The sequence below is a fragment of the Typopeltis vanoorti genome, chromosome 24 (assembly GCF_054136105.1).
Source record: "Typopeltis vanoorti isolate ZY-2024b chromosome 24, IOZ_Tvanoo_1.0, whole genome shotgun sequence".
Lineage (NCBI taxonomy): Eukaryota > Metazoa > Arthropoda > Arachnida > Uropygi > Thelyphonidae > Typopeltis > Typopeltis vanoorti.
Window position 1 is genome coordinate 51,960,712 of NC_143572.1, and position 23,608 is coordinate 51,984,319.

At 35.1% G+C, this 23,608-nt stretch overlaps 1 protein-coding gene across 1 annotated transcript in view; it reads right to left on the reverse strand.

The window, feature by feature from the left end:
- The window catches only part of LOC150093193 (uncharacterized), a 154,450-nt gene extending 150,939 nt beyond the window's left edge, over positions 1 to 3,511 (reverse strand). Inside the window, exon 1 of the mRNA XM_090413742.1 lies at positions 2,052 to 3,511. Coding sequence (XP_090269868.1) covers positions 2,052 to 3,360 — 1,309 coding nt within the window. The 5' untranslated portion in view covers positions 3,361 to 3,511. The remainder of the gene's footprint in view (positions 1 to 2,051) is intronic.
- Positions 3,512 to 23,608: the final 20,097 nt, after the last annotated feature.

Below are 23,608 nucleotides of genomic sequence, written 5' to 3' on the forward strand. Positions count from 1 at the left end.
CCGGCCCATCAATTGGACTAATTTTTCAATAAGAATCCGCAAAAAAAAAAAAAAAAAAAAAAAAAAAAAAAAAAAAACACGGGGTGTTGATAGATTTCAAATGCATTAATTAAAATTGTGTTCCAAATATATTCCCGAATAGCAAAAAGTAACCGTAATCCAAGTTACGGCCTTTCTGACTGTAAAAGGTCGGTTAAAATGGACTAACGAAGAAACAAAATTTAAAAGAATTCAAAACGAAATAAAAAAGTTACATCCAAATAAACTTTTTTATCAACCAAAAAAATTTATGTCGCACGAAATAAGAACACTTTAAAAAGTCGATAAAAACACGGTTAAAATGAACTAACGAGCCAAAAACGAAATTTCCCGATCTGTATTCATTGACAAAAAAACTCGAAGTTATATGAAATTAAAAAAAAAAAATTACATGTAAATTGTCGGTGTAAATTCGGTTGAAAAACTAACGACTAGTAAAAATTTTAAAAAATTTTTTCGCAAACGGGAAAAAAATGAATTCGGCTATTAAAAAAAAAAAGGAAACTTGATCGATTTTTATAAATTTTTAAACTCTGAACAGTTCCCAAATTTGAAGAAATTTGCTTGTAAATATATCTCTAATTTCGGGACAACGTATCTTTGCAAACAAACTTTTTCCCCGAATGAAATATATCAAGTCAAAACACAGGGCAAATTTATCTGATGAACATTTGAAATCGCTACTTGTAATTAGCACTTCAAAATTTGAACCTGAGTTGAATAAGATTTTAAAAACACAAACACAGGTACATCAATCACATTAATGATTTTATTATAATTTGTGGTAAAAATATGAGAATTTGCTGATAGTGTTCGTTGTCATTAATATACGATAATTTAATCTCGCATACTCTGTAATCAGTTTATATCCGCTTTCAATAAAACTCATATATCTAGTTCTAGATTTTTTTTTTTTTACTACGGCCCGCTGAACAGTGCTGAAGTACCCAATGCGGCCCTCACGGCGAAAAGTTTGGAGACCACTGTTTTAGACCTTCGGTAAGACAAGTGGTGGTCGCTAATCAGTAACCAGGAGACTAGAATCGTCTACACACACACACACACCTAAAGACCTTGCAAAAATCCATACCACAGTGAGATTAGAACTCAAGCATCACTAGTTGGACAGCGGAGACGCTATCCACTAGGTCTAGTAGACCAGTACACTGGATAATCTAATTCCTACTTACTTTATAGCTTTACAATACATGCCTTAGTATGTTCAGTAACGAAAGTATGTTTGTGAGAGAGAAACTAACCTTACTGTCTGAGACCGACAAACTCAGTGCTGCTTGATATTAAGAAAATATAACGAATATAATGCGTTGCTTAGATTATTAATTAAAAAATTAAAAGATATCAGCGATCTTTTCAGTTGCAATGAGATATGCTTATATTTAAATCTATAAGCTTGAAATGGGTTTGATCCTCTTTTTTTTAAAAAAAAAGTTAAAAAATAATTACTTAAAAATGACAAAACTTTAGCTTGAAAAGTTTCAACTCCTTATTAGATACTATTCTTAACAAATATAAGCTAAGTGCAATGACTTGGAACGATATTCTTCTATCATATACGACATTTCTCTCTGCTATGATACTGTGTTTCCTGGTCATGAATACAAATAACAGTGTTGAAAAAGAATGCATATGTTCGTATTTCATCCAAAGGGCTTCGTCGATAGCGAATAACTACGAAGATACTGTGACAGAATTATAAACAATAGAAAATATTTAAAATGCAAAATAAAAAAACAAAATATAAATATTTATGTAAGATCAATAATGAATCTAGTAGGTAATATTTTTCAAATCAAAGTAAAAACAACGGAATAAAAAAAAAGCTTGTATTAATTCCAGACAAGTTGGGTTATAAACGGTATTCACGATACTCGATTAATATTCTTTTAACCAAATGATTTCAAGTACTGATCTGATCGGCAATATCTATTTCTTTCTCTTTTTTATTCCTATTTTTTTTTTCCATCAAAAATATTAGGTGTAAAACCACTTACCTTGAAACTCCTTCCTTGCTGCGCTTACATTCGTGACGATATTTGCCACATGTCCCAACACAGCAGCGAACAAAAATAATCCAAACACAAGTTCCAACACAATAAATATATATTCCCCCCTAGTGCGAGGCCGAGGTAGACCACCTATTGTGGTCAATGCTAGTGTACTCCAGTAGAAGGCATGGAGATATTCGCACACTGCATCTCTACATCCATCATCTTTGGGCCGAAACCAATCTTTGGAACCGAATCCTCCGTTTTCGGAGATGATGTGAAAAAGACAGGCGTTCCAATGGAAGATTACCAGGAGGTAGTGGGTCAAGGAAACGCCCCGAAACACATTGGGATAATTTGTGTGACGTTCCGTTCGGTCCAGAAACGCCCAAAAACGATAGATCTTCACCAAACGGAAGCACCTGAGCATCGAATTGAATCCTACGGACATGTACAGAAAGTCTAGAGGGAGGAGACACAAACAGTCGATGTAGAACATGGTGGAGTTCAGGTAGTGCTGTCTCAGCTTCACAGAGTCCGTCTGTAAAACTCCCTCGTGAAGGTACCCTGTACGGAAGTGGAAACCAACGTCCACGGCATATAACAAGTCAGCGAAATAGTCCAAAGCAAACCACGCCATTAAGTTGTCCCTGCTGATCTCCTGGAAGGCGAAGCGGTAGATCATGACCCAGAAATTGTAGAGGAACGCCACACTCACTACCATGGACCAATAATAGCACAGTCGTCCGGAAGGGTCGAACACGAACGTCCACTTACATCCGGTCTTGTCACTTCCGGCCGTAGAAGTTTCCCACTTTTCGAATTCCCTCTTAATCTCCTTCCTCCGTTGTTCCCTGGTCTTCTGGGAGATTTCGAGATCGGATCCCACGTGGGCTTTGTTCACGTAGGCCAAGGGCTCGCTGCCCCTCCCTCTCTGCTCCGCTCCTTGAACCCTCCGACTCACGGCGTCTAGGAGGGACTGTCTCGACCCGGACTTCAGCTCTTCTGACGGCCGTGCTGAACACAATGGCGATGACGTGTAAATCCTGGCGCTACTTGCCGTGCGTCTTTCGCTGACGAGACAAGAACGCTCCCCACCCGCTGTGGTAATGATTCCTGGCACTACTCGAGGACCGTTTGCGGTGAGAGTGCCAGTGCCGTATTTCACGTTTTCCGGCGCTGCGTTGCTAACCACCGCGATTTCATCCAAATCATCGTCCACCTGGGCATCCTGTTTCGAGCAGGGCGTGTACTTGACGATCTTGCTGGCCTCCCTACCTGTTCTCAGTGTGGTAGACAGCGATATCTTTTTCATTCCGTCCTTACGTGTGTCAGTCTTTTCTTGCAGTGGGCAGGCACGAAACCATGTCCACCGGGCCAAAACCGGGGGATAAAAAGAGGCACTTGACCTCACTTGACCCCCAGGTCACGTAGGTCACAGGGTTGGACGTCAGTCCTAGCATCCGTTGAACCATCACGATTTTGCTAATCCACTACTACTACAACAACAACAACTACTACTACTACTACTACTACTCCGGAACATCATCCGTCAGTCCTAACCCCTGCCAACACTAGGAAGCTATAGCATCGGCGCTTACACACGTCATGCAGCTGTTACGTCATTGGCAGCCCTCCCCATCTTCCTCCCCCCTCTTGTACAGTACGTGACCGGTATCACTATCCACCGTTACTAAGTGCAGCACGACTGTCGGAGGTCGGCAATGAACCTTACGTTTCTGAAGATGCCGTGTATCCCGCTGGGCTGCAAACACTACCACTGAGGTGGGATGGCGCTGGACCACGTGCACATATCGCCAGTTGTCGACGACTACTCGATCGAAGCATAAGCATCTTTTATCGTTCACTATCTTGGAGAACTCTCTTCACCTCCCCGGCAAATGTCGGGGGGTGGAGACACGCTTGTTTCTGACTCTCTTTTCCCCCCAAACTGGAGGCTAAAGATGGTGGCTAAGAACGTAAAATTAAAGGAGGTCCCTTTAGTCCTTGCCGATTAGTGGCAGCAGGCGAAGACAAATCAGCTGTGCGACGGAGGAGAGGAGGACATTTTTCACACACAGGTACACAGCGGCGAAGTGTCGAACATTAAATACCTCCACGCAGCCTTCATTCGCCGACTAATAATCCACGTACGATAACACAACACTATACAGCGGTTGGTGAAACTGAGAATCACACGGTGTCGGTTTTACAAGAGACGATATAGCAGCCTACATCCATAGCCTCATCTCATCACCAACTGCACAGAATGTAGCACACTTTACCAGAAAATGACAGCAAGCTACCTCGTGTAGAGAGTTGCGCGGACCGCGGCCCACTGGGACTGTCTCATTCTGGAAAGAGGAGGGGAAAGCTTGGAAAATGAAAGAAGAGAGTATGCATTGGTATTGAATTTCTGCATGCAGAAACAACAATAAACAAAAAAAGCATATAAAATTTTGTAATCTTTAGTGAGGCAGAAAGAAAAACACATTAATCATAAGCAAATTTCATGGTTAGATATTCCCGAGTAATTTTACAGATAAGTGAAGTGGAATCCTCTATTTGTAATATTTTATGAGAGAGAAAAGTTAATATAGTTGTTTTCAAACTCCTGAACTCTGACAAATTAACTTATTCAATAAACGGAAACCGTAAAAATTAATCCCAAGGAATGATAATAAAAAGAAAAATATTTGCTAGAATATTAATAACGCAAATGAATAAAATATAAACAGTAAAGACAGATTTTCGTTCAGTTCCTACATGGGAATTAAATTCTTATGTTGAAAACGGAAACCAAACACGGAATACAATTCTGTTTTTAATGTTGATATTTTAATGATGTTGGACTTCTGTCCCTTCAAATTGAAAATGTTAATAATTATTTTATTATTGCTGACAAAAGTTCTGTAAATGTCGCTTTCCAGCTTAATGCAAAGTAAGGCAGAGAAGCACACATCGAAGGGGATATGAAGTTACAGTTACATAATTCTATATTGAAATTTGTGACGAATCCTTATTTCTTTTTCACTTTCATTTAATTTAATTTTTGATTCTGATTTCAGGTTTAATAATTTAATTAAAATAAATACCCGTTATTTCGCTTCCAGTTTGATTTTATTTTGAATAAATATTACATATTATATTTTAAATTTATTAAATACATGTTGGAAACTTTAATCTCATATTCTACTTCTAATTAATTATAAACAGCTTTAAAAGAGGTGATTTATCATCACTCGTTGCGTACTTGCTTGCATTCAATGAATTTATTTGTTTTTTCTTGGAAAATGATAACAATCAGAAAAAAACATGTCGTGTTTATCCCATGAAAGATTAAAGTCATAAATAATAATGATTAAAATCATAAATCTATGACTGAATCAAAAAGACATTTCAGAAATTTAATATAAGTTAGAAACAGAAAGGTTATGACCTCTTAACCTGTAACCTTTTCCTGTTCTCCGTTATAACAGAGCTGTCCAATATGAGACTCTAGAACAGCTCTCTTTTATTATCACGCGCCAACACAAGGAATTTAAAAACATAGCGGTAAAAGCGTCTGGTTCATCACAAGGAGATTTTATGTTCGGTATTTATTCTATCCAATCTATGTAGAAAATAATAAAACGAATGTAAGCCGCACTGGAGCGATACAAAACATAGCGTTTGCTGGGGAGTATTTTAATAAGAAGAGGTTGGTATGATCAGGAATTTCATTGTCAGCTAGGGTGCATCTAATCATGAGCAGCGGTATTAAAACTGAATGGGAAATTTGGCGATAACTAAAGCAAAGTTTTCTTTAATATTATTTTAGACATTAAATGAAATATTGGTATTATTTAATATTTTGAAGGAATTGGACTTATCCAAACAAATACGCCCAAGCGTGATGTCACTATTAAGCACAAATGCCTATAGGGTTCGTTTTCAAATACCATCCCGTCCTCTTTTCTTTGGTCTTCTTCTCTTTCCATTTAGTATCTGTTTCTTTACTTTTTTTGGAAAATAGAATTATGAAACAGGAGTAAATTAAAGTCTGATTTTGATTAAACAAAAGAAAGTTCATTGCAATAAGTAAGTGATTTTAAGAACTAGATTATCTGGTTGGCCGAGGGAATAGTTAATCGCTTAGCAAAGAATAGGTGAGTTTGAATTTCACTGCGGATATCGACTTGAAATATCATTAGGTGGAAGATGGATTTCAACACTCGGTGTTGGATCATGACCCTCCACAAAGCAAGATGCTAAATGAATATTCAAGCCCGTTAAGTAATTATTGGATAAATAATAACATATAAGTGGTGTCAGCATAATATTTAGTCCTCTAAAATAAGTACTAATAAAATAAAAACAAAGCGATAAGGAGACGCAGGTCGGATAGGTATTAAACATTGGGTCATGTAACATTAATACGTTAGGGATATATCTACTGCGTTAGCAGCTACTACAATAAAAACAGCGAGTTTTTCCTTAGGTACATACACGCAGAAGATTAATGAATAATTAAAGAACGTATGAGATGTTTATCGACCCAAACTATCGGGTCAATACCTAACACTCTCTGATTCAGGATGAGCCAATACTATACAAGAGAACAGTTTGAAATCATCAAACTAAGGATATTGCAAGATTGGATCTATTTGAGATGTAATTTTTCCATCGGAATGATTGCCAGCTACGCTTCTCATGTTACTTTAGCATAGGCTTGTGCTCTGTCGGGTTCATCAACTACATCTACCTGCACTGATCTACGGAGCGAAAGCAAAATAGAATTCGATACTTTGTAGTTTCACAATAACAGTGAGGATGTGATGAGGAGTGATGTCAACAATAACTGTTGACAGCGCCACACTTCATGGAAGAGTTTTGAAAAACAAAATGAGTAGTCGAACTACATTTTTTGGTTACGACTAAACCATAGCAGCAAACTTTGGGGGGGGGGGGGGAAATGATACATCTACTGTATAATACCAAGAACAATTGTGAGTTAGGTTATTATTATTTCATTTTCTCATTTATTTATTTCATCTTAATGGCCAAATTATTTTTATTTTATTAGCATTAATTAATATTAAAATACATTCGAAATAGAAGAAAATGGGATAAATATATATAAAGGTGAATGTTTATTTGGAGAGTTCGTAATGTTTTTAAACGTACTTTTTTATTTATATGACCAGTTATGGTCTTTTACTTATACGACGCAACAGTAGTTTTTACCGACCAACGGTGTTTTTCATTTGATGCTGACCTCAGTGCTAATTACACATGGAGAACTTTCTTTGGATCCATTACATGACGGAGAATATTTCTTGACCATGAAAGTTCCACAAGTAAATCCTTCATTTAAATTTGTATTTAATTTTACCAAGAAGAAAGCTCCTGATTTTTTTTCATGTCTCTTTTAAGCGATTATAATGAGTAACTATGATCGAAGCGAAATCATTGTTATTTTGTAGTAGAACACCTTTCAAGGTTCTTTAGACAAGTCAATGAACAACTTTCATTGACTTCAGTCATATATATATCCTCACCTAAATTACAAGTTTGTAAAATGTGTGCAGTATATTAGGGAATACATTTGCATGATCCATTTATCCATCCATATGTTCACTGAGCATCTATAGATGCTGTATGGTTACTCTGATACTCGGTGGTGTGCCACACCGGCTTCGCTACGTAGTCCTGTTGTATGCTTTTCTGTATACTTCAACTCTCTGAAGATCAGTCACTCCACACACACACCATCCATTCATCCATCTCATTGACGGTCTACTTCTTCCTCTTTTTTCCCCAGGAACTGTTTTGAGAAGTCCTTCTTCTATCCTTTCAATATGTTCAAAATATTTTAACTTTCTTCTGTCAATATCTTTAAGGAGCCTTAAAGTCCTACTGATCTTTTTCTATAATAATAAAAGGATATCTGCTTTTTGAAATATGGTGCTACAAAAGTTTGAGGATATCATACACCTTTCCGTATATGATATCCTCAAACTTCTGTAGCACCACATTTCAAAAAGCAGATATCCTTTTATTATCTGACTTCTTTAACTTCCAAGTCTCACATTAATAAGTCTCTGTTGGAAAAACAACTGCATCCAAAATCCCCAACTTTGTTCGCGTGGAGATGGATCCATCCTTCCAGATTTTAGACAAGTCTCTGACTGTTGTTTTAGCCATTCCTAAACTTAATCTGACATCTTTTGAACAGCAATTCTTCACATTAATAATGGATCCAAGGTATACTCGAACTTGCTGACTTCTTCAATTCTTTCTCCATTAAGGTACACTTGTTTCTGAAGAGCTTCCCTTTGAGAACTATAATCTTTGTCTTGCTAGGATTGAGTTGAAGTCATCTGTTATTATCGATCTTGTTACGTTTAGTCAAGAATTTGTCCTAGTCGTTCCTTGTCATTGTGAAGGAGCACTGTATCATCATCATGAATACCTTAGATTACTGATCAATCTATCTCCTATCCTAATTCCTGTCTTGAACTTATTTAATGTTTCATGCATGATGTCCTTCGCACTGCACACAATACTAAACAAGTGAGAGAAAGTAAATATCCTTGCCTAACCCATTTTCGCCTGAAGCCAATCAGTAAATCCACCACCTGTTCTTACCGTGGCTTCTTGTTCCCTGTACAAAGTGGTTATCAACTTGATAGTGTGTTCAGGAAAACCCATTCTTTTCATTACTTCCCGCAGTTTCACATGCTGAACACAGTCAAAAGCTTTAGAGTAGTCTAAGAAACACATTACCAGAGAGAGTCTGAATTCTTTATACTTTTCTATGATCTGCCTAAGGCAAAGGATCTGATCTCTGGTGCCCTTACCTTTCCTAAAACCTGCTTGTTCCTCGATCAGAGATGCCTGATGAATCCAAGTAATTTTCTGCTCCTAGTGTTGCATCATTTCAGGCACAAATAGCGATCTTTACCATTTCTTTTTGGTTAGGAAAAGTAACAACACTAACAATCGTCGTAAAAATGCCAGATGAAAAACAAAATGATAAAATGTGATGAGGAAATGGATTTAAAAGTTAAGTTAGTAGATGTGATATGAAAAGTAAAAATTGGAAGAAATTAAATTGGACATTTAAAGATATTGCAGTAATATGATATTAATATAATAAGACTAGTACTGTATAGTATTATACTTTTCCAGCTTCTTTGGTCAACTATTTCCGTTGTGTAACATATAACATGTAGATTCAAATCCCACTGTGACAGGGATGTTTATGAATATCTTTAGGCAGAAGATGACTTTTATCACATAGCATGACACCATCATCCTTCAGGTCTGTATTCCTGCTCAATGGAGACCCCAAGTGCCTTCAAAAAGATCAATTTTTGGTTTCTATAGCAGAGTTGAGTTTTCGTATTATTCTTCACCCATGTACAGTATCAAAGTGCCAAAGATTTACAACCTTTCGTAGGTACGATTATCTTTTACTTTATATTATATATTTACTATTGTAATATATTTTAAGGTCAAATTGTAAATTCAATCTAATTTTTTACTTTTGAAAGACAAATTCATTTTTGGAAATAATTTGATTATCACATTTTTCTTTTTTTTCTATTTAAATTTTGCAAGATCAAATTCTGAAAAAAATCGATCATAGAATTACAGTGTTTCAGACAATAGTATATAATGTCACGGTTAGGGACTACGAGGTGGCAACAGTTGTCTGCCATCCTCTCCCCCCGGATGCGTGTTAAAATTATTGATAGTCTTGGGCCAGCTATCTGTGATTAATTAAGGTTGGAGCCCATCACTCTTTAAAAATTAGGAGGATATATGGCCTTGCTCGCCTGCTCCCCTGGAGAATAAAAGCCGGTGGATTTATTTGTATATTATTTATTTATATTTTGAGCCGGTTTCTCATTTTTCTGCTATTAATATAGAAGTTTCTATAGAATGATTTATTGTAGATTTATTACGAGCCATAATTCCTTATATTCTTTCACAGGACCAGCGCATAGTATTTTTCTTGTGTGTGCGATTAATGTTCGGCACCTTTCCAAAAAAGTTTTTATTTGAATAAAGTGTGAATAAAACGAACAGGAAATGAAAAACAAATGAAAACCGCTTTACAGTATAATGTTACCTACGGATTAATCCTGCTTATACAATTTTTTAAGTTATATAAATTTTCAAAATAATATAAAATAGTAATATAATGTTAAGAGATTTATTCAAATATTCTTTACATTAAATTTGCTAAAAGGGACTCGTCTGGCTTTCATTTTAGAAAATCCTGTCGCAGTACATCAATGTTGATAGACTGAGCAATATTATTTTCTATTGAAATTAGTGCCAAACCATTTAGTTTTTCTTGACTCATGCTTGATCGAAGGTAGTTCTTGGTTAATTGTAATTTAGAAAATGTTCTCTCTCCCTTAGCAACGGACAAAGCCAATAGTATTCTCAATGCAATCAGTGAATTTGTAAAGAGTTCTTCATGGTTTCCGATTATTTTGTGTCGCTGACGCCGCCCTAACAGCCCGCTAATATAACAGGCTCGAATATCGAGAAGAATGAGTTATCAGTAGTAAGCCGTAGTAATAAGTAGTAGGAACTCAACCATTAATGATAAGTTGATTTATAATACATCAAAAAATAAAGAAGAACTATTTTAGGTAAATTTTAATCAAAAATTACAGTGATATAATCTGGTCCAGGATACAATTTCAGAATTTATTTGTTCGTTTCCGGGAAGATCTGAAGGGGCCCGAACGGAAGACGACGTACATTCATAATTATATGTACCATTCGTTGTTCGTTTAAACTTTTATCTCACATTTTTTGACATCTTTTAGGCGCCTTTTCTTCTGCGGCGCCTGTGTATATTGCACACTTCGCACACGCCACCAACCGGGCCTGTTCTTTCATAATTTTCAGTCACGTCCATTCTCTTTTTTCCTGTTGACTTTGCGAAATTCGATGAAAGCTAATTTGAGATCGCAAGACATCTTTGTGGATTTTTTCAAAAGGAATTAGAGTTTAAAACAAAACTAAAGAGTGATGCAATAAAATGCTAGAATGTTGAAGGTAAGATGTATATTCAAGTACGTTTTTAATGCTTTGTGACTTGGGATCTTTCTATCTTTGCTGATCTCCATATTTCATATAATAAGAATTAAAAATATATAAGTGCATATATTTTCACAATGCTGTTAAGTTTTCTTTCTATCATCAAGATAGATCAAGAAAAGAATTCTTGATCTATCATCGCTATGATCTTCCAAAGTCCTGCAAATCATGGTTGTATGTAGGTTGCAGGACTTTGGAATTTTCTTTCCATGGTTTGGTTTTAAATTTATACTCTCCAGTATCCGTCACGTACTCTTCTACCCTTTATCCTACTTAAAACAAGACAAGCAACTTTTTTCTGCCCAGAAACGCAGGCTACTCTTGAACCAGAAAAACTATAAATTTATATTAACTGTTTAATATGTAGGAATATTTCCTTCTTATTTAAAATTTTTATTGTTTGCTTACTAAGAGTAGCTAATGAATTGGGAGGTTTAATACTTTTAGCTTTAGTACAGTACTAAAATTTTTCCTGAAATTTCTTTGGAGCTCTAAGAATGACTGGAACGCATTTTACTACTCAAATGGATATCCTTTCTGACGCCATCCCTATGCCCTCAATGGTCATCAACCTACTACTCTGACCGAGTATTAATATGACTTACAATAAACAATTGCGACTGTTTAGAATTGAGTGGGGAGACTATTTGATAACAAAGGATATTTTGACAATAATTAATGAAACATGAAAACTATTTTGAAGAGAACAATATTAAAAATGAAATAAAAAGCGTTATTGAGATACATTTGATTTTTCAAGAAAAATTTTTTTATCTATAAAATATTACCTAGATCTTATTGAAGTCAAATTGTTTGCATGTCTCCCTCTTAAAAATACTTCGCACAAAAGGGAACACTGAGTTTCAAAAATAATTTCTGATCATTTTGATTGGTACCATAAGTCAATCTTCAAAGATATCACACTATCAAAGTGGAAGCAGAAGGTCAGGAAAATATGCGACAAGAAGTGTAAGATATGTCTAGAACGATAACACATCATAAAACTAAACAATTTCCATAATTGAGAATTTTCTGATTATAACTACTTCATCTTACCTAACATGCTTTAAAAGTTTAAAAACCTTTTTTTTAAAAAACATTCCAAACTCTGAGTGCAATGATCTGAAAATATCGTATCATAAGTATTATTATGCGACCCTTGCAGCCATTTCAGCAAGGGATTCGAATGAAACAAATATAGTTTCCAGTTTAGAATCTGCAAAACGCTTATATTTTTCGAACCCTTACTGTTACTTCAAATTTATATTAGTAACGTTTAGAATGATTTTGAAATTGCCGTTCATTTTAGCTCACGTTTGTAGATAAAATAAGACAATTTTCGATGCATTAATATTGCTTACAGTTTCATAATATTCTCTGCGATATTGTTTATATTTTTACTGAGCGTTTTTCTGATCTTGAACATCAACTTTAATAGTAGTCATATGAGTATTTCAAGAGGCAATTGCCATTCCGTGTTGACTGAGTAATAACTGAAAGTGTACTTTTCTCGAATCAATACTTTTTTTTCAAGAAATTGTTTTCAAAAATTAGATGAAGTAGTGGAGGAACATTTTCCAATTGCATACTTCATTAGTTGTGTTTTATGAAATGCTTACTCACCTGTTAGCAATGGCTTGTTTTTACGTACATATAAAAACTCCGAAGATAATTTTTGAATTTAACATTATTTTGAATCGATTCTAAAACTCATCACGCCATCTGAAACGTGGTTAAACCCAAATAAGCAAAACAATTCGATACATACTTTTTTGTCAAGATAACTGTAAATAAATTATCTGCAGTGCATAACTAAACAATTATAGAAATGGCAATTTTTGAAAACCTGCATTTTATAATAGCACTCTTGTATAGTGATTAATTGAGCCTAGAATCGATTTGGAAATTGAACCGTAAGCATCTATTTGATTCATTTTGTTCCCTATACGTATTGCTTTCGGGGGGGAGGGAGGATTATATTCGCAGTTTGTATATACAAGCATTTACTCTGGTTTGAATGGAAGGAAATTAAGTGTTTAAAATCATTCAGATCATTTAGTTATAGGTTGCTATATTCATTCAAACAGTGACAAGTAAAAGGAAGAAGTGGTTTACAATACAGAACACGAATATGAAGATACCTTTTATGAATGACAGACGGTTTCAAGTAGAATGATGTAGGAAAGAATTCAAAATGGAAAACGGGCGTTAAGATTCCCGTAGAAGATTCTGCTAATGAAGGATTTCGGGAATTTTACGAAACATTAGATAGATCAAATGCCACAAAGAAAAACGAAAAGATGGGTCATGTTGGAGATCTAAAGAGCACGGTAGGAAATGAATATCATACATGTAGAAATGTTCTGAGAAAATTTGGAGAAAAGAGAAGAACATAAAAATGTGCAAAATTCACATGACGAAACACACTAGAAATAATAATTATTATTATTTCTGATTATAGTGATGTCTTCATGTTGATTTAGGATTTAAGAATATGTAGGAGAATTTTAATAAGAAACGGTCACCATTTAGGTTTGAGAGATAAAATTGAATATCATATTGAAAAGAAAAATAAATGAGAACAATTTTTAAAGGAATCTAAAGTGAGAACCTTTTATATGTAAACTATAAACTGAAATACACAAATATTGTCGAGAAAAAAGAAAATAGTTTGAAAACAGGAACTGAGTATCAAAATCTGAACTAAGCAGATCGATTCAGTCATACACGCATATGGCGGAGGTAGTGTAAGAAAAGAAGTATCAGAACTTCACGGTGGACTGAAGAAGTTAAAGAGGCAATCCTAGAAAGAAGCAACCATACCAAATAACACCGTCAAGTCATAGGATGCCCTTCAGAGAATATATAGAAAATGTAAGAAAGCTATGGTGAAAGCAGCTAAAAAAAGGTCATGAAAAGACTTTGGTAAGAACATAGAAGCTAAATATCAGAAAGATGATGAAATGCCCTGGAAAAATGCAGAGAAATAAATATCAGAAAAGCACTGTCAAAAGAACGGAGATGATGAATGTGTTATAAAAACTTCAGGCCAAACTGGAGTTGTCCGAATCATATTTTAGTTTCAAAACAAGTAATTGAGAAATCGTTGAATATAACAAGGGTCTGTATTTGAGTTTCGTGGATCTGGAAAAAGCATAGGATAAGGTGCCAAGAGAAAAGCTATTCGAAACACGCAGTTATATAGTAGGATGTTATACAGAGCAATACGTAGTCGGTGTTTAGGTTGTAAGTTGGCAGTTAGACTTGAAGATACAGAAGTGTGATGTAAAATCTGGTGTACGACAAGATGCACATATTCTCCATTGTCATTCATCATTTATAGAGGTCATATTTTGAGGGCAAGTGGTATTTAACCTGATATTAAAATCAGAGATATTCGGCTCAGCTGTTTATGTAGATAATGTCTCAAATAAATCGAATACAACTCTCTGACTGTTTAACCCCATTGAATAACTGCTGAATAACAAATTTAGTACGAAAATCACCATCGAAAAGACAAAAATTATGCAATGAAAACGCCAACTGCATTCTGGATTATATCTCCCTTGGTAATGTGGTTGATAACCTATGATATTTAGGTCCATTTTTAGTGAAGATAGCCAAATTTAAAAAATAGATAACAGAATGAACAAAACGGATATGGTGTGAATGTGTATGTGGGGGGGGTTGAATAAAAGTTTATAGAATAAGGGAAAAATTAGCCAAAACCCTAAAATATCAGCATTTAGAAGACAGTGTTCAAACCAGTTTTAAGTTATGGATCTGAGAGTTGAGTTAAAGATAAAGCACTTGATCAAAGACTAGAGACCACAAATATGAGAGTTCCGAGGAAGATTAGAAGAGTAAAAAGATGGCATCAGTGAGAGAATCATATTAAAAATGAAGATATTAGGAGGTAGCTTGACATTGTTAGCATCAGGAATGGAATGAATAACCACAGCTAATCTAGGGTAGTGTGGTCACCTGAACAAAATGGAAGAAGAAAACAGCAAAAACAGATATTTGATGCCAAGAAAATCTCTCAGAGGAAGATTAGGATCCATGGATTGATGCAATTAGAAGTACCTTACAAGAAGAATTGAAGTCATGGAGGATAACAGACTAAGTTGAGAGGGAGGAGGAGTGTTGATAGGAAGTTAGTAATAATTTCAAATTAATCATCATAGTATCCAGTACACCCTGAGAGAGTACACATCAGAAATTGATATCTACATATGCAAAAAAAAAAAAATCTAGATTTGTTGTAATTTCGCCATATTCTAAAACTCGCCTTTTTAATTATTGTCTTTTAGATCATGTTTTGATTATATGGGATCATTCCATAAATGCAATGTTTTATGTACTGCAGCTGAACATATTCGCGATGTAAACGTTCAGAAATAAATTATCAGATGAAATGTTTTAGTTCAAATGTTACTTTAGCCCTAGGGGAAAAAAATGCTAATTTTTCATGTCCACGTAAATAGATTTGTTATTGCTTAGCCGTTAGGCTTAATATTTCTATTTTAATGTTTTTGTTCGGTCGTGCGTTGCTGTATTATTTCTGATAACTAAAAAAGCCATGATTGATTTCGTTTAAGAGTGGATTCTTTCTGTTAGCATTCCCGTGAGATGTTGAAACTGGGAACAGAATTAATGGGCTGGGTTTACATCCGACTAATAAATTGTACATGTACTGAGTAGACCACATGCTAGCGCACTTTCGCTAATACATTCTGCAAGCGACCGGTATCCTGAGGACACGTGCTGAATGCAGTCCAGAAGACCGCAAGGTTTGTCGAGGAGGCCAAGAAATGTGTTAATTTTCATTCTATTCACAATCTTACAGTATCTAGTTCATATATTTGCTGATATATATATTAGTATATGGAGTATTAAGTGTAAAATGTTGATTGTTAACAAGATGACATGTTTAAGATAAACAGAAGTCTTGAATATATCAGAATTAATACAATCAATGACATATTCATGGATATAATCTTGGTCTCATACTATTAATAGCAGGGTTTTTATTAGCTCAATAAAAATAAACAATATTTATTTTCATTAATTAAAAATGGCTGGAGCCTCCGTAGCTCTGTCAGTTTAGACGAAGCTCTTTGGTCGCAAAAGATCTGAGTTCGATTCCCATCAGTGACGTGATGTCACACACACACACTTTTATGGTCTCATCACTGCTATAAATGATGAAACATTATAGAAAGTATAATATAATACATAAAAGACAATTTCGTAGTATTTTATTAACCATGATGTACTTAATGTTTCGATTGAAATCCAATTTTAATTCGTTTAAATATTCCTTATATTAAATTTCAGTAAAATTCTTCTAGCGAGCGTGCTCTTTAAAGAGATTGCGCCATTGTGTACAAAGCAAGCCCAGCACAGAAATATTTATTTACGGTGTTTGTTTGACTTCAACCGATGCTGATATTAAAGAACTGCCTGAGTTGATTGCGGTGAAAGAAAACGAAGCCTTGCTGACATCAAAGATATGTTTCAAGTGCTTTGAAGAACCAGGGAACCATTAAGAAAACGCGTTACGTTCAGAGAATGCAGTCTACATAATGATGGGAAGAAATATGAGCCGTGTAGATAGCTTCAAAGAGGAAGAACTGCAATTGCCAGTTTCGATAACTTCAGTGTTTTATTCTCCCCCGTGACTATTTTTGATGTCAAGTCCTCGACTTAGGAAAATATCTACGTTGCAGTAAAACCAACTTTATTCATTCAAACAAGACAAGTCGTTAACTGTCTACTAATATTTCTTTTTATCGAAGAAAACTTCAAAGATTTATGAAAGGCTTTGTTTAGCTTTGTGTGATTAAGCAGTGATTTTAAATTTTGTTTAACGAAGTTGTTTGATTCATAGTTGCATCTGGAAAATAATCTACTTCAGCATTTGTTATGCAGGCGTTTCCACAATAAACTTGAACAGGTTTTACGAGTGATGAAGAATTAATTGTTAAAATGTAATTTAACATTAATTCTGGAGGATTGATTACCTATAGAAGCGATCATAGGTGGGTCTTCTCTAGCACTAACATCAACTCTGACAGAAGCTCGTCTGTGCAGAAAGTAACAACTTTGAAGGGTGAGAGGGAAGTGATTTACCCCCCAAGACTTTTTAAGTACATCACTTTGGTTTTTCATCCTGATTCTTGATACGTTTTTTATTTATTTATTTAACCTCTTAATTATTCGTAAATCCATTTTACGCTTAATGTGATTAACAATAGTTCCCATAATCCTAGAAGCCAATCACGTGTAAATTCCTCATAGGAACTGGTATACTCGAAAATAGAGAGGTATTCCTTACCAAATAAAACATGTCCTTATAGAAAGTTTTTTACCTTGGGTATATACTATGTTAAACATACCAAGCAATTTTATAAGCTAGGGTTTAATCCTTTTTCCCAACTAAGCAAACAGATAAGTAAGTCAAGTTTGCGCCTGAACATAGTTCAAGTCTGAGGCGACTCGTGGTAAAGGTGGAGTAAGATCCGATCACTTTCCTTAGTATTTTGCCCTAATACAAAGCACATCCCCTTGCGGAGATGTATGATGCTATGCATTAAAGGCAAGAGCCACTACCCAGACCGGTTTTTCTTTAAGTGTGGGGATACCTCTCCAAAAACTCGTAAAATCTCCCGGATCACCCAATAATGAGCGACCCGCAGAATCAGAAAGTCAGAAACACAGCGTTGTTCCCCTCAGTAACAGGCTCACCCTACCACTGAGAAGAACTCTGAGAACCGGTTGGCTCTACACCGTGACAGGCTCCCCCCCCCCCACACACACACACACCACAGAGCAGAGCCGCTCATTTTCTCATCTGGAAGGGTAACAGAAACAGCCGTGCCTCAATTAACTTCACAGGCTACAGCATTGCTATTCATTATCCCTCCACCCTGGATCTGGGTGACAGCAACAGCTGAGCCTCAGTTAAAACTTCATGGGCTACAGCATTGTCATTCATCACCGAAGCTTCCAACCGGTTTCGACCTTTATTGAGGTCTCGTTAGTGGGAGCCAGACCCAAAAATGCCAAGGTTGAAGTAATGCAGAGCTTATAAATTTTACCTAAACAATTTGCCACAAGGTGGTTGACCTTATTAAATAAAAATCTCAGGATGAGAGTAAGATGTAGAAAGTTTTTTACCTTGGGTATATACTATGTTAAAGATACCAAGTAAGTCAAGGCGCAAACTTGACTTACTTGTCTGTTTGTTTACTTGGGAAAAAAAGGATTAAAACCTAGCTTATAAAATTGCTTGGTATCGTTAACAAAACATGTCCTTGTTTATGGAAATCTTAGACATTCTTGAAAATGAATTCCTTGCCATTATAGATTAATAACAATAAAAAAAAAAACCTGCATTGCATGCACACAGTATTGATATATTAAAAATATGAAATCATAAAAAAACTCAGCCCTTGACTTGAAGAATCAGAGTGATTGTGGTAAGAACTCCCCGCATTGTGATAAATATCAATATCCTATATACTTTTCACAGGTAAATAAACAAATAATAAATAAATAAATAAACACCACGAGAGCAACATCGATAATCAATAACAGCATATTTGATGATCATTTTCCTCTATTCTAACCAACACTTGCCAAACTCTCCCATTGTCAACAGACTATCTTAATCGAATCGGAAGAACGATATGTAATCTTTAACTTCGAATCCTGGTAAGTACTTGAATTTTCTAGGTCCTTTCCTTCAGCAAAATAGACAAACCAGCCAGTGAACACACCCACAATGCACTTTCCTAATTTTCTTAGCTGTTTTGGGATTAACTCAATCTAACCCAAAATCGGCACCAAGTCTGTAATGTTCATTAAAAGAAGGCATTCATTTTGGTCATTTTAATTTGTCATTCGTATTGTATCATTTCCAATACGTAGCTATTGCGAATACTTTATTACTATTACGTCACACCTCCAAGGATTTATCGTGGGTGGACACTCTACTCCATAGTTCCCACAATTTAGTCCTCCATCTACTAACAAACTCCGTTTACCACTCACTAATATTATTTTTGTCTGTAAATTGTGTTCTCTGGTCGAAAAACCCGAATTTTCGGAGGGAAAAAAATCGTGCTAACTCGGAATGAATTCGTCTAAATCATTTATATATATATTTAGTGTACATTATATTGTTATTAATGAAAGAACAATAAATAACATAGTAATGATATTGTTAATAACATAATGATTTTTTAAATAATTATTTCAAGCAAAAAAAAATTTTTAATTTATTCTTATATGATGACGTAATATTTCCAAATGTCCGAATAAATTTAGAATAATTGCATGTTATGTTAGCCCTTAATTTAATGTTTAACGTTGTCTAAACAGCAATCACTAATTATCCATGCAACCTGTAGAAAGCAATTTGACGAACTCCCTACAATCGAAAGAATATATTTAAAAAAAAAAAAAAATTAAACAGGTATAAACAGTAAACAAAAAAAATTTTTTTTTTCTTCTTAGTAGTAAACTTTTGTTTCTTTAGATTTGAATAAATTTTAAATTTAAAGAAGTTATTGATCGTTACATTTGGAAACGAAAGAATGGCATATAAAAAAATTCATTTTCTTTTTTTTTTTTTTTTTTTGAGATTTTTTACTTCCCGCAGCTGCTAGGTGTGTGTGTGTGTGTGTGTGTGTGTGTGTGTGTGTGTGTGTGTGTGTGTGTGTGTGTGTGTGTGTGTGTGTGTGTGTGTGTGTGTGTGTGTGTGTGTGTGTGTGTGTGTGTACGCGCGCATAAGGGGTTCAATTTCTAAGAAGATTTATGATCGATAAATTCAATAACAGGTGGCATATTATTATACGGAACTACAACAATGCATTAGGAAATAGTTCGGTTTAATAAAATCCAAACATAAATATTTCGATTCGACATTTTATACATTTGAAAATCGAATTCGGTTCTTGTTAGAAATGTTTTTGTTATCTGAAAAGACAGGAATAACATTGCTTGCCATACGGCAAAAATGAAATGGATATTTACCAGAAGGTCGTAAGAAAACAAATCAAAACAACTTGCAGTATTTAAATGTAAATAAGATAATCTCATTAGTTTTCTAAGGTGAAATTTCAGCTTTCAGACAAGTAAATAAGGAAACAAGACGTGGGATTAATTGTTGAACACTGGGTAACCTTTATTCGAACCCATGCGTCGTAAATTATGTCGAGCAGTCTTCCATTCTGACAACGCTGTTTACGAAAAAGCTGCAATAAAGAGTTAATATCTTATTTGAACTCACCAGATGGCTCCTGTGACGTGTTCTGTATTTATTTTTTTTTATCAACTTGAGAAAACTTTCATAGAGAATTTGACAATGTTGACACAATTAAACGACATGCACCTAGAAAGCTTTTAGCGACAGAATCTTACCTCTGATAGTGATTTTATCCGTGGTACGAACATTGGACCATGTGGAAGATGTTCGCAGAAAAGAGCCTACTTTGAATGGGGGGAGGGAAAAGGGAGGAGTTTAACTTCCCAGACTCTGAAAACAACATTTTTGGCTTCAACGACTTATGCTTCTTGATTAATGCAAGAGGGTGTGGTAGGGAAACGGATCATTTGTCATGTATGTAAAGAAGAGAATTCAGTAATATTTAATAATAGATGGTGGCGTACAATGTAACTGTCCTGTGGAAGACTGGTGCATGGCAAATAGTCCCAACAATTAATAAATCGAGCGAATGTAATATACAGTGCTTTTTAGGGGGATGGTACTCAACGATACGGTGTCTTTATGAACAGTGACATGCGGATGTTGTATTGTAATTCAGCTTTTCTTACCGTACCCATTGTTCTTCAAAAATAGCCCAGGAACTATTTCTGGAGGTAAGAATCCAGGTCCTAAAGCAGTTTTCAGGACCAGAATTTATTACTTGATAATAACGACATGAATCTTTAAGGGGTATCGTATGCCTTTTTTTTTTTTTTCATGGGAATATCATTTTATAGTACAGTAAAATTGAGTTTGATGATGGCATTGGGTATACTGATTTTACAATTTTTTTTTATTATTTTATTCTTTTTTTTTTTTATATCTGACCCACACACGAAAGGTCGCAAAAGCTATAACAGGCCAGTGCGTCTCTGACAAGTTTATTTTAAAATATATGGTACATTCGTACGATGGACGGACTAAGGTTTTTTTTTTTGTTGTTGTTTTCGTATTTTTTACAAAGCCCTTAAATTCTGCTCTACAGACCATTCAGTGCTATATTAATTCTGAACTGACATTTTTTACGTAACTCAGCCACAAAAGGATTTAAACATATAGTACATTACTACAATAGATGAGCTGAATATTTGACCTAATTTTTTAATTGTATGTGTGTATTCTATTATATTTTTATATCCCTGTTCCAGAGACCAAATACCGAACCTTTTTTCTAACCACTTGAGGCCTCCAATTAGCCGGAAAGTAGACTGTACAGGACAATAAAATTCATCTCCCACTTAGACAAAGGCAAACATCCATGCCCACAATGCAATTCGAACCCGCAGCCTTTTGTTTAGAGAACAAATATGTTAATCCCACAGCCACTCGGGCTGCAAGCTTATTCATTTTTTGTGATTCCCACCCAAAATGGTTGTAAAACATAATACACTCGTACCCAGGCCCGGCTGGTAGCGTGTGCGGAGTGTGCAATATACACAGGCCCCGCAGAAGAAAAGGCGCTTAAATGATGTCAAAAAAATATGAGATAAGAGTTGAAACGAACAACGAATTGTACATATAATTATGAATGTACGTCGTCTTTCGTTTGGGTCCCTTCAGATCTTCCCGGAAACGAACAAATAAATTCTGAAATTATATCCTGGACCCGATTATATCATATAGTTTTGATTAAAATTTACGAAAATATAGCTAAAATAGTTCTTTATTTTTTGATGTATCATAAATCAACTTATGATTAATTGTTGAGTTCCCTGTAAGGAACTTACAGAAATCAATTGTACAAGCAAGTTGTTACAATCACAACGCATGAATGTTAAATCAGAGTTGTTAAATTCATTTGGTTTGGCCAACTAAAAGGACAACTGAATTTCTCATTTCCCATAACTCTGAAGATTCCTTCGAGAATTATATTTCCCAAGCAAAATGCATCGCAATAGATGCGGATTTAACAGACGATTTTAGTCCCGAGTTAGATAATCGGATCCGAAAGAGAAAGAAATTCTTTGACGAGGAACCAGATACCCTGGAGCCCGTTGATGCAAAAAGGAAACCCAAATCCAAATTTTTCATTTTGTTCACGACAGTAATTACTTCAATGAAGGAGCGTTTTGATTCATTTATTTGCGATTTTAAAGCCCTTTGAATTTTTGTACAACATTACAGAATGTGATAACATGGAAGACCAACAATTGGAAGGAAAATGTAGTTCATTAGAAAAAGCATTAAGTGACAAAGAAAACAAGGACATTGAAGCAGAAGAACTGCAAACAGAGCTGAAATTATTATCTAGAAAATTGAAGAAAATAGTACACCAGAAATGGTTTTAAAGTGGATTTATAGCAACAACCTTGAAGAACTCTTTGCAAATTCACTGATTGCATTGAGAATACTATTGGCTTTGCCCTTTTCAGTTGCTAAGGGAGAGAGAACATTTTCTAAATTATAATTAATAAAGAACTACCTGCGATCAAGCATGAGTCAAGAAAAACTAAATGGCTTGACACTAATTTCAATAGAAAATAATATTGCTCAGTCTATCAACATTGATGTACTGCGACAGGATTTTCTAAAATGAAAGCCAGACGAGTCCCTTTTAGCAAAATTAATGTAAAGAATATTTGAATAAATCTCTTAACATTATATTGCTATTTTACATTGTTTTGAAAATTTATATAACTTAAAAAATTGTATAAGCAGGATTAATCCGTAGGTAACATTATACTGTAAAGCGGTTTTCATTTGTTTTTGATTTCCTGTTCGTTTTATTCACACTTTATTCAAAAAAAAAACTTTTTTTTTTGGAAAGGTGCCGAACAGTAATTGTACACACAAGAAAAATACTAGGCGCCGGTCCTGCTCGTACCATGCATAGCTTAAACTTTTTCTATTTTTAAGTTATATATATATATACATACACACTGCTTAGGAAGACGTCAAAGGAACAAACAGCCATGGTGCCTACCTTAATAAGATGTAGGACTACCCTTAGCTGCAATGACTGCAGCAATCCTACTGGGCATACTTTCTACAAGCGTACGATAGCGATCAGTGGGAATTTTTGGACCATTCTTCCTGTAGGCAAGCAATAAGGTCAAGGACTTTGTGGGATGGACGTCCCTTGACATCACCTGCCGCTCTCTCACAGATGTCCACTAAGGTTAAGGTCAGGGCTCTGTGGAGGCTAGTCAAGTGTGGTCACGATCATATTCACAAACGACGCAGT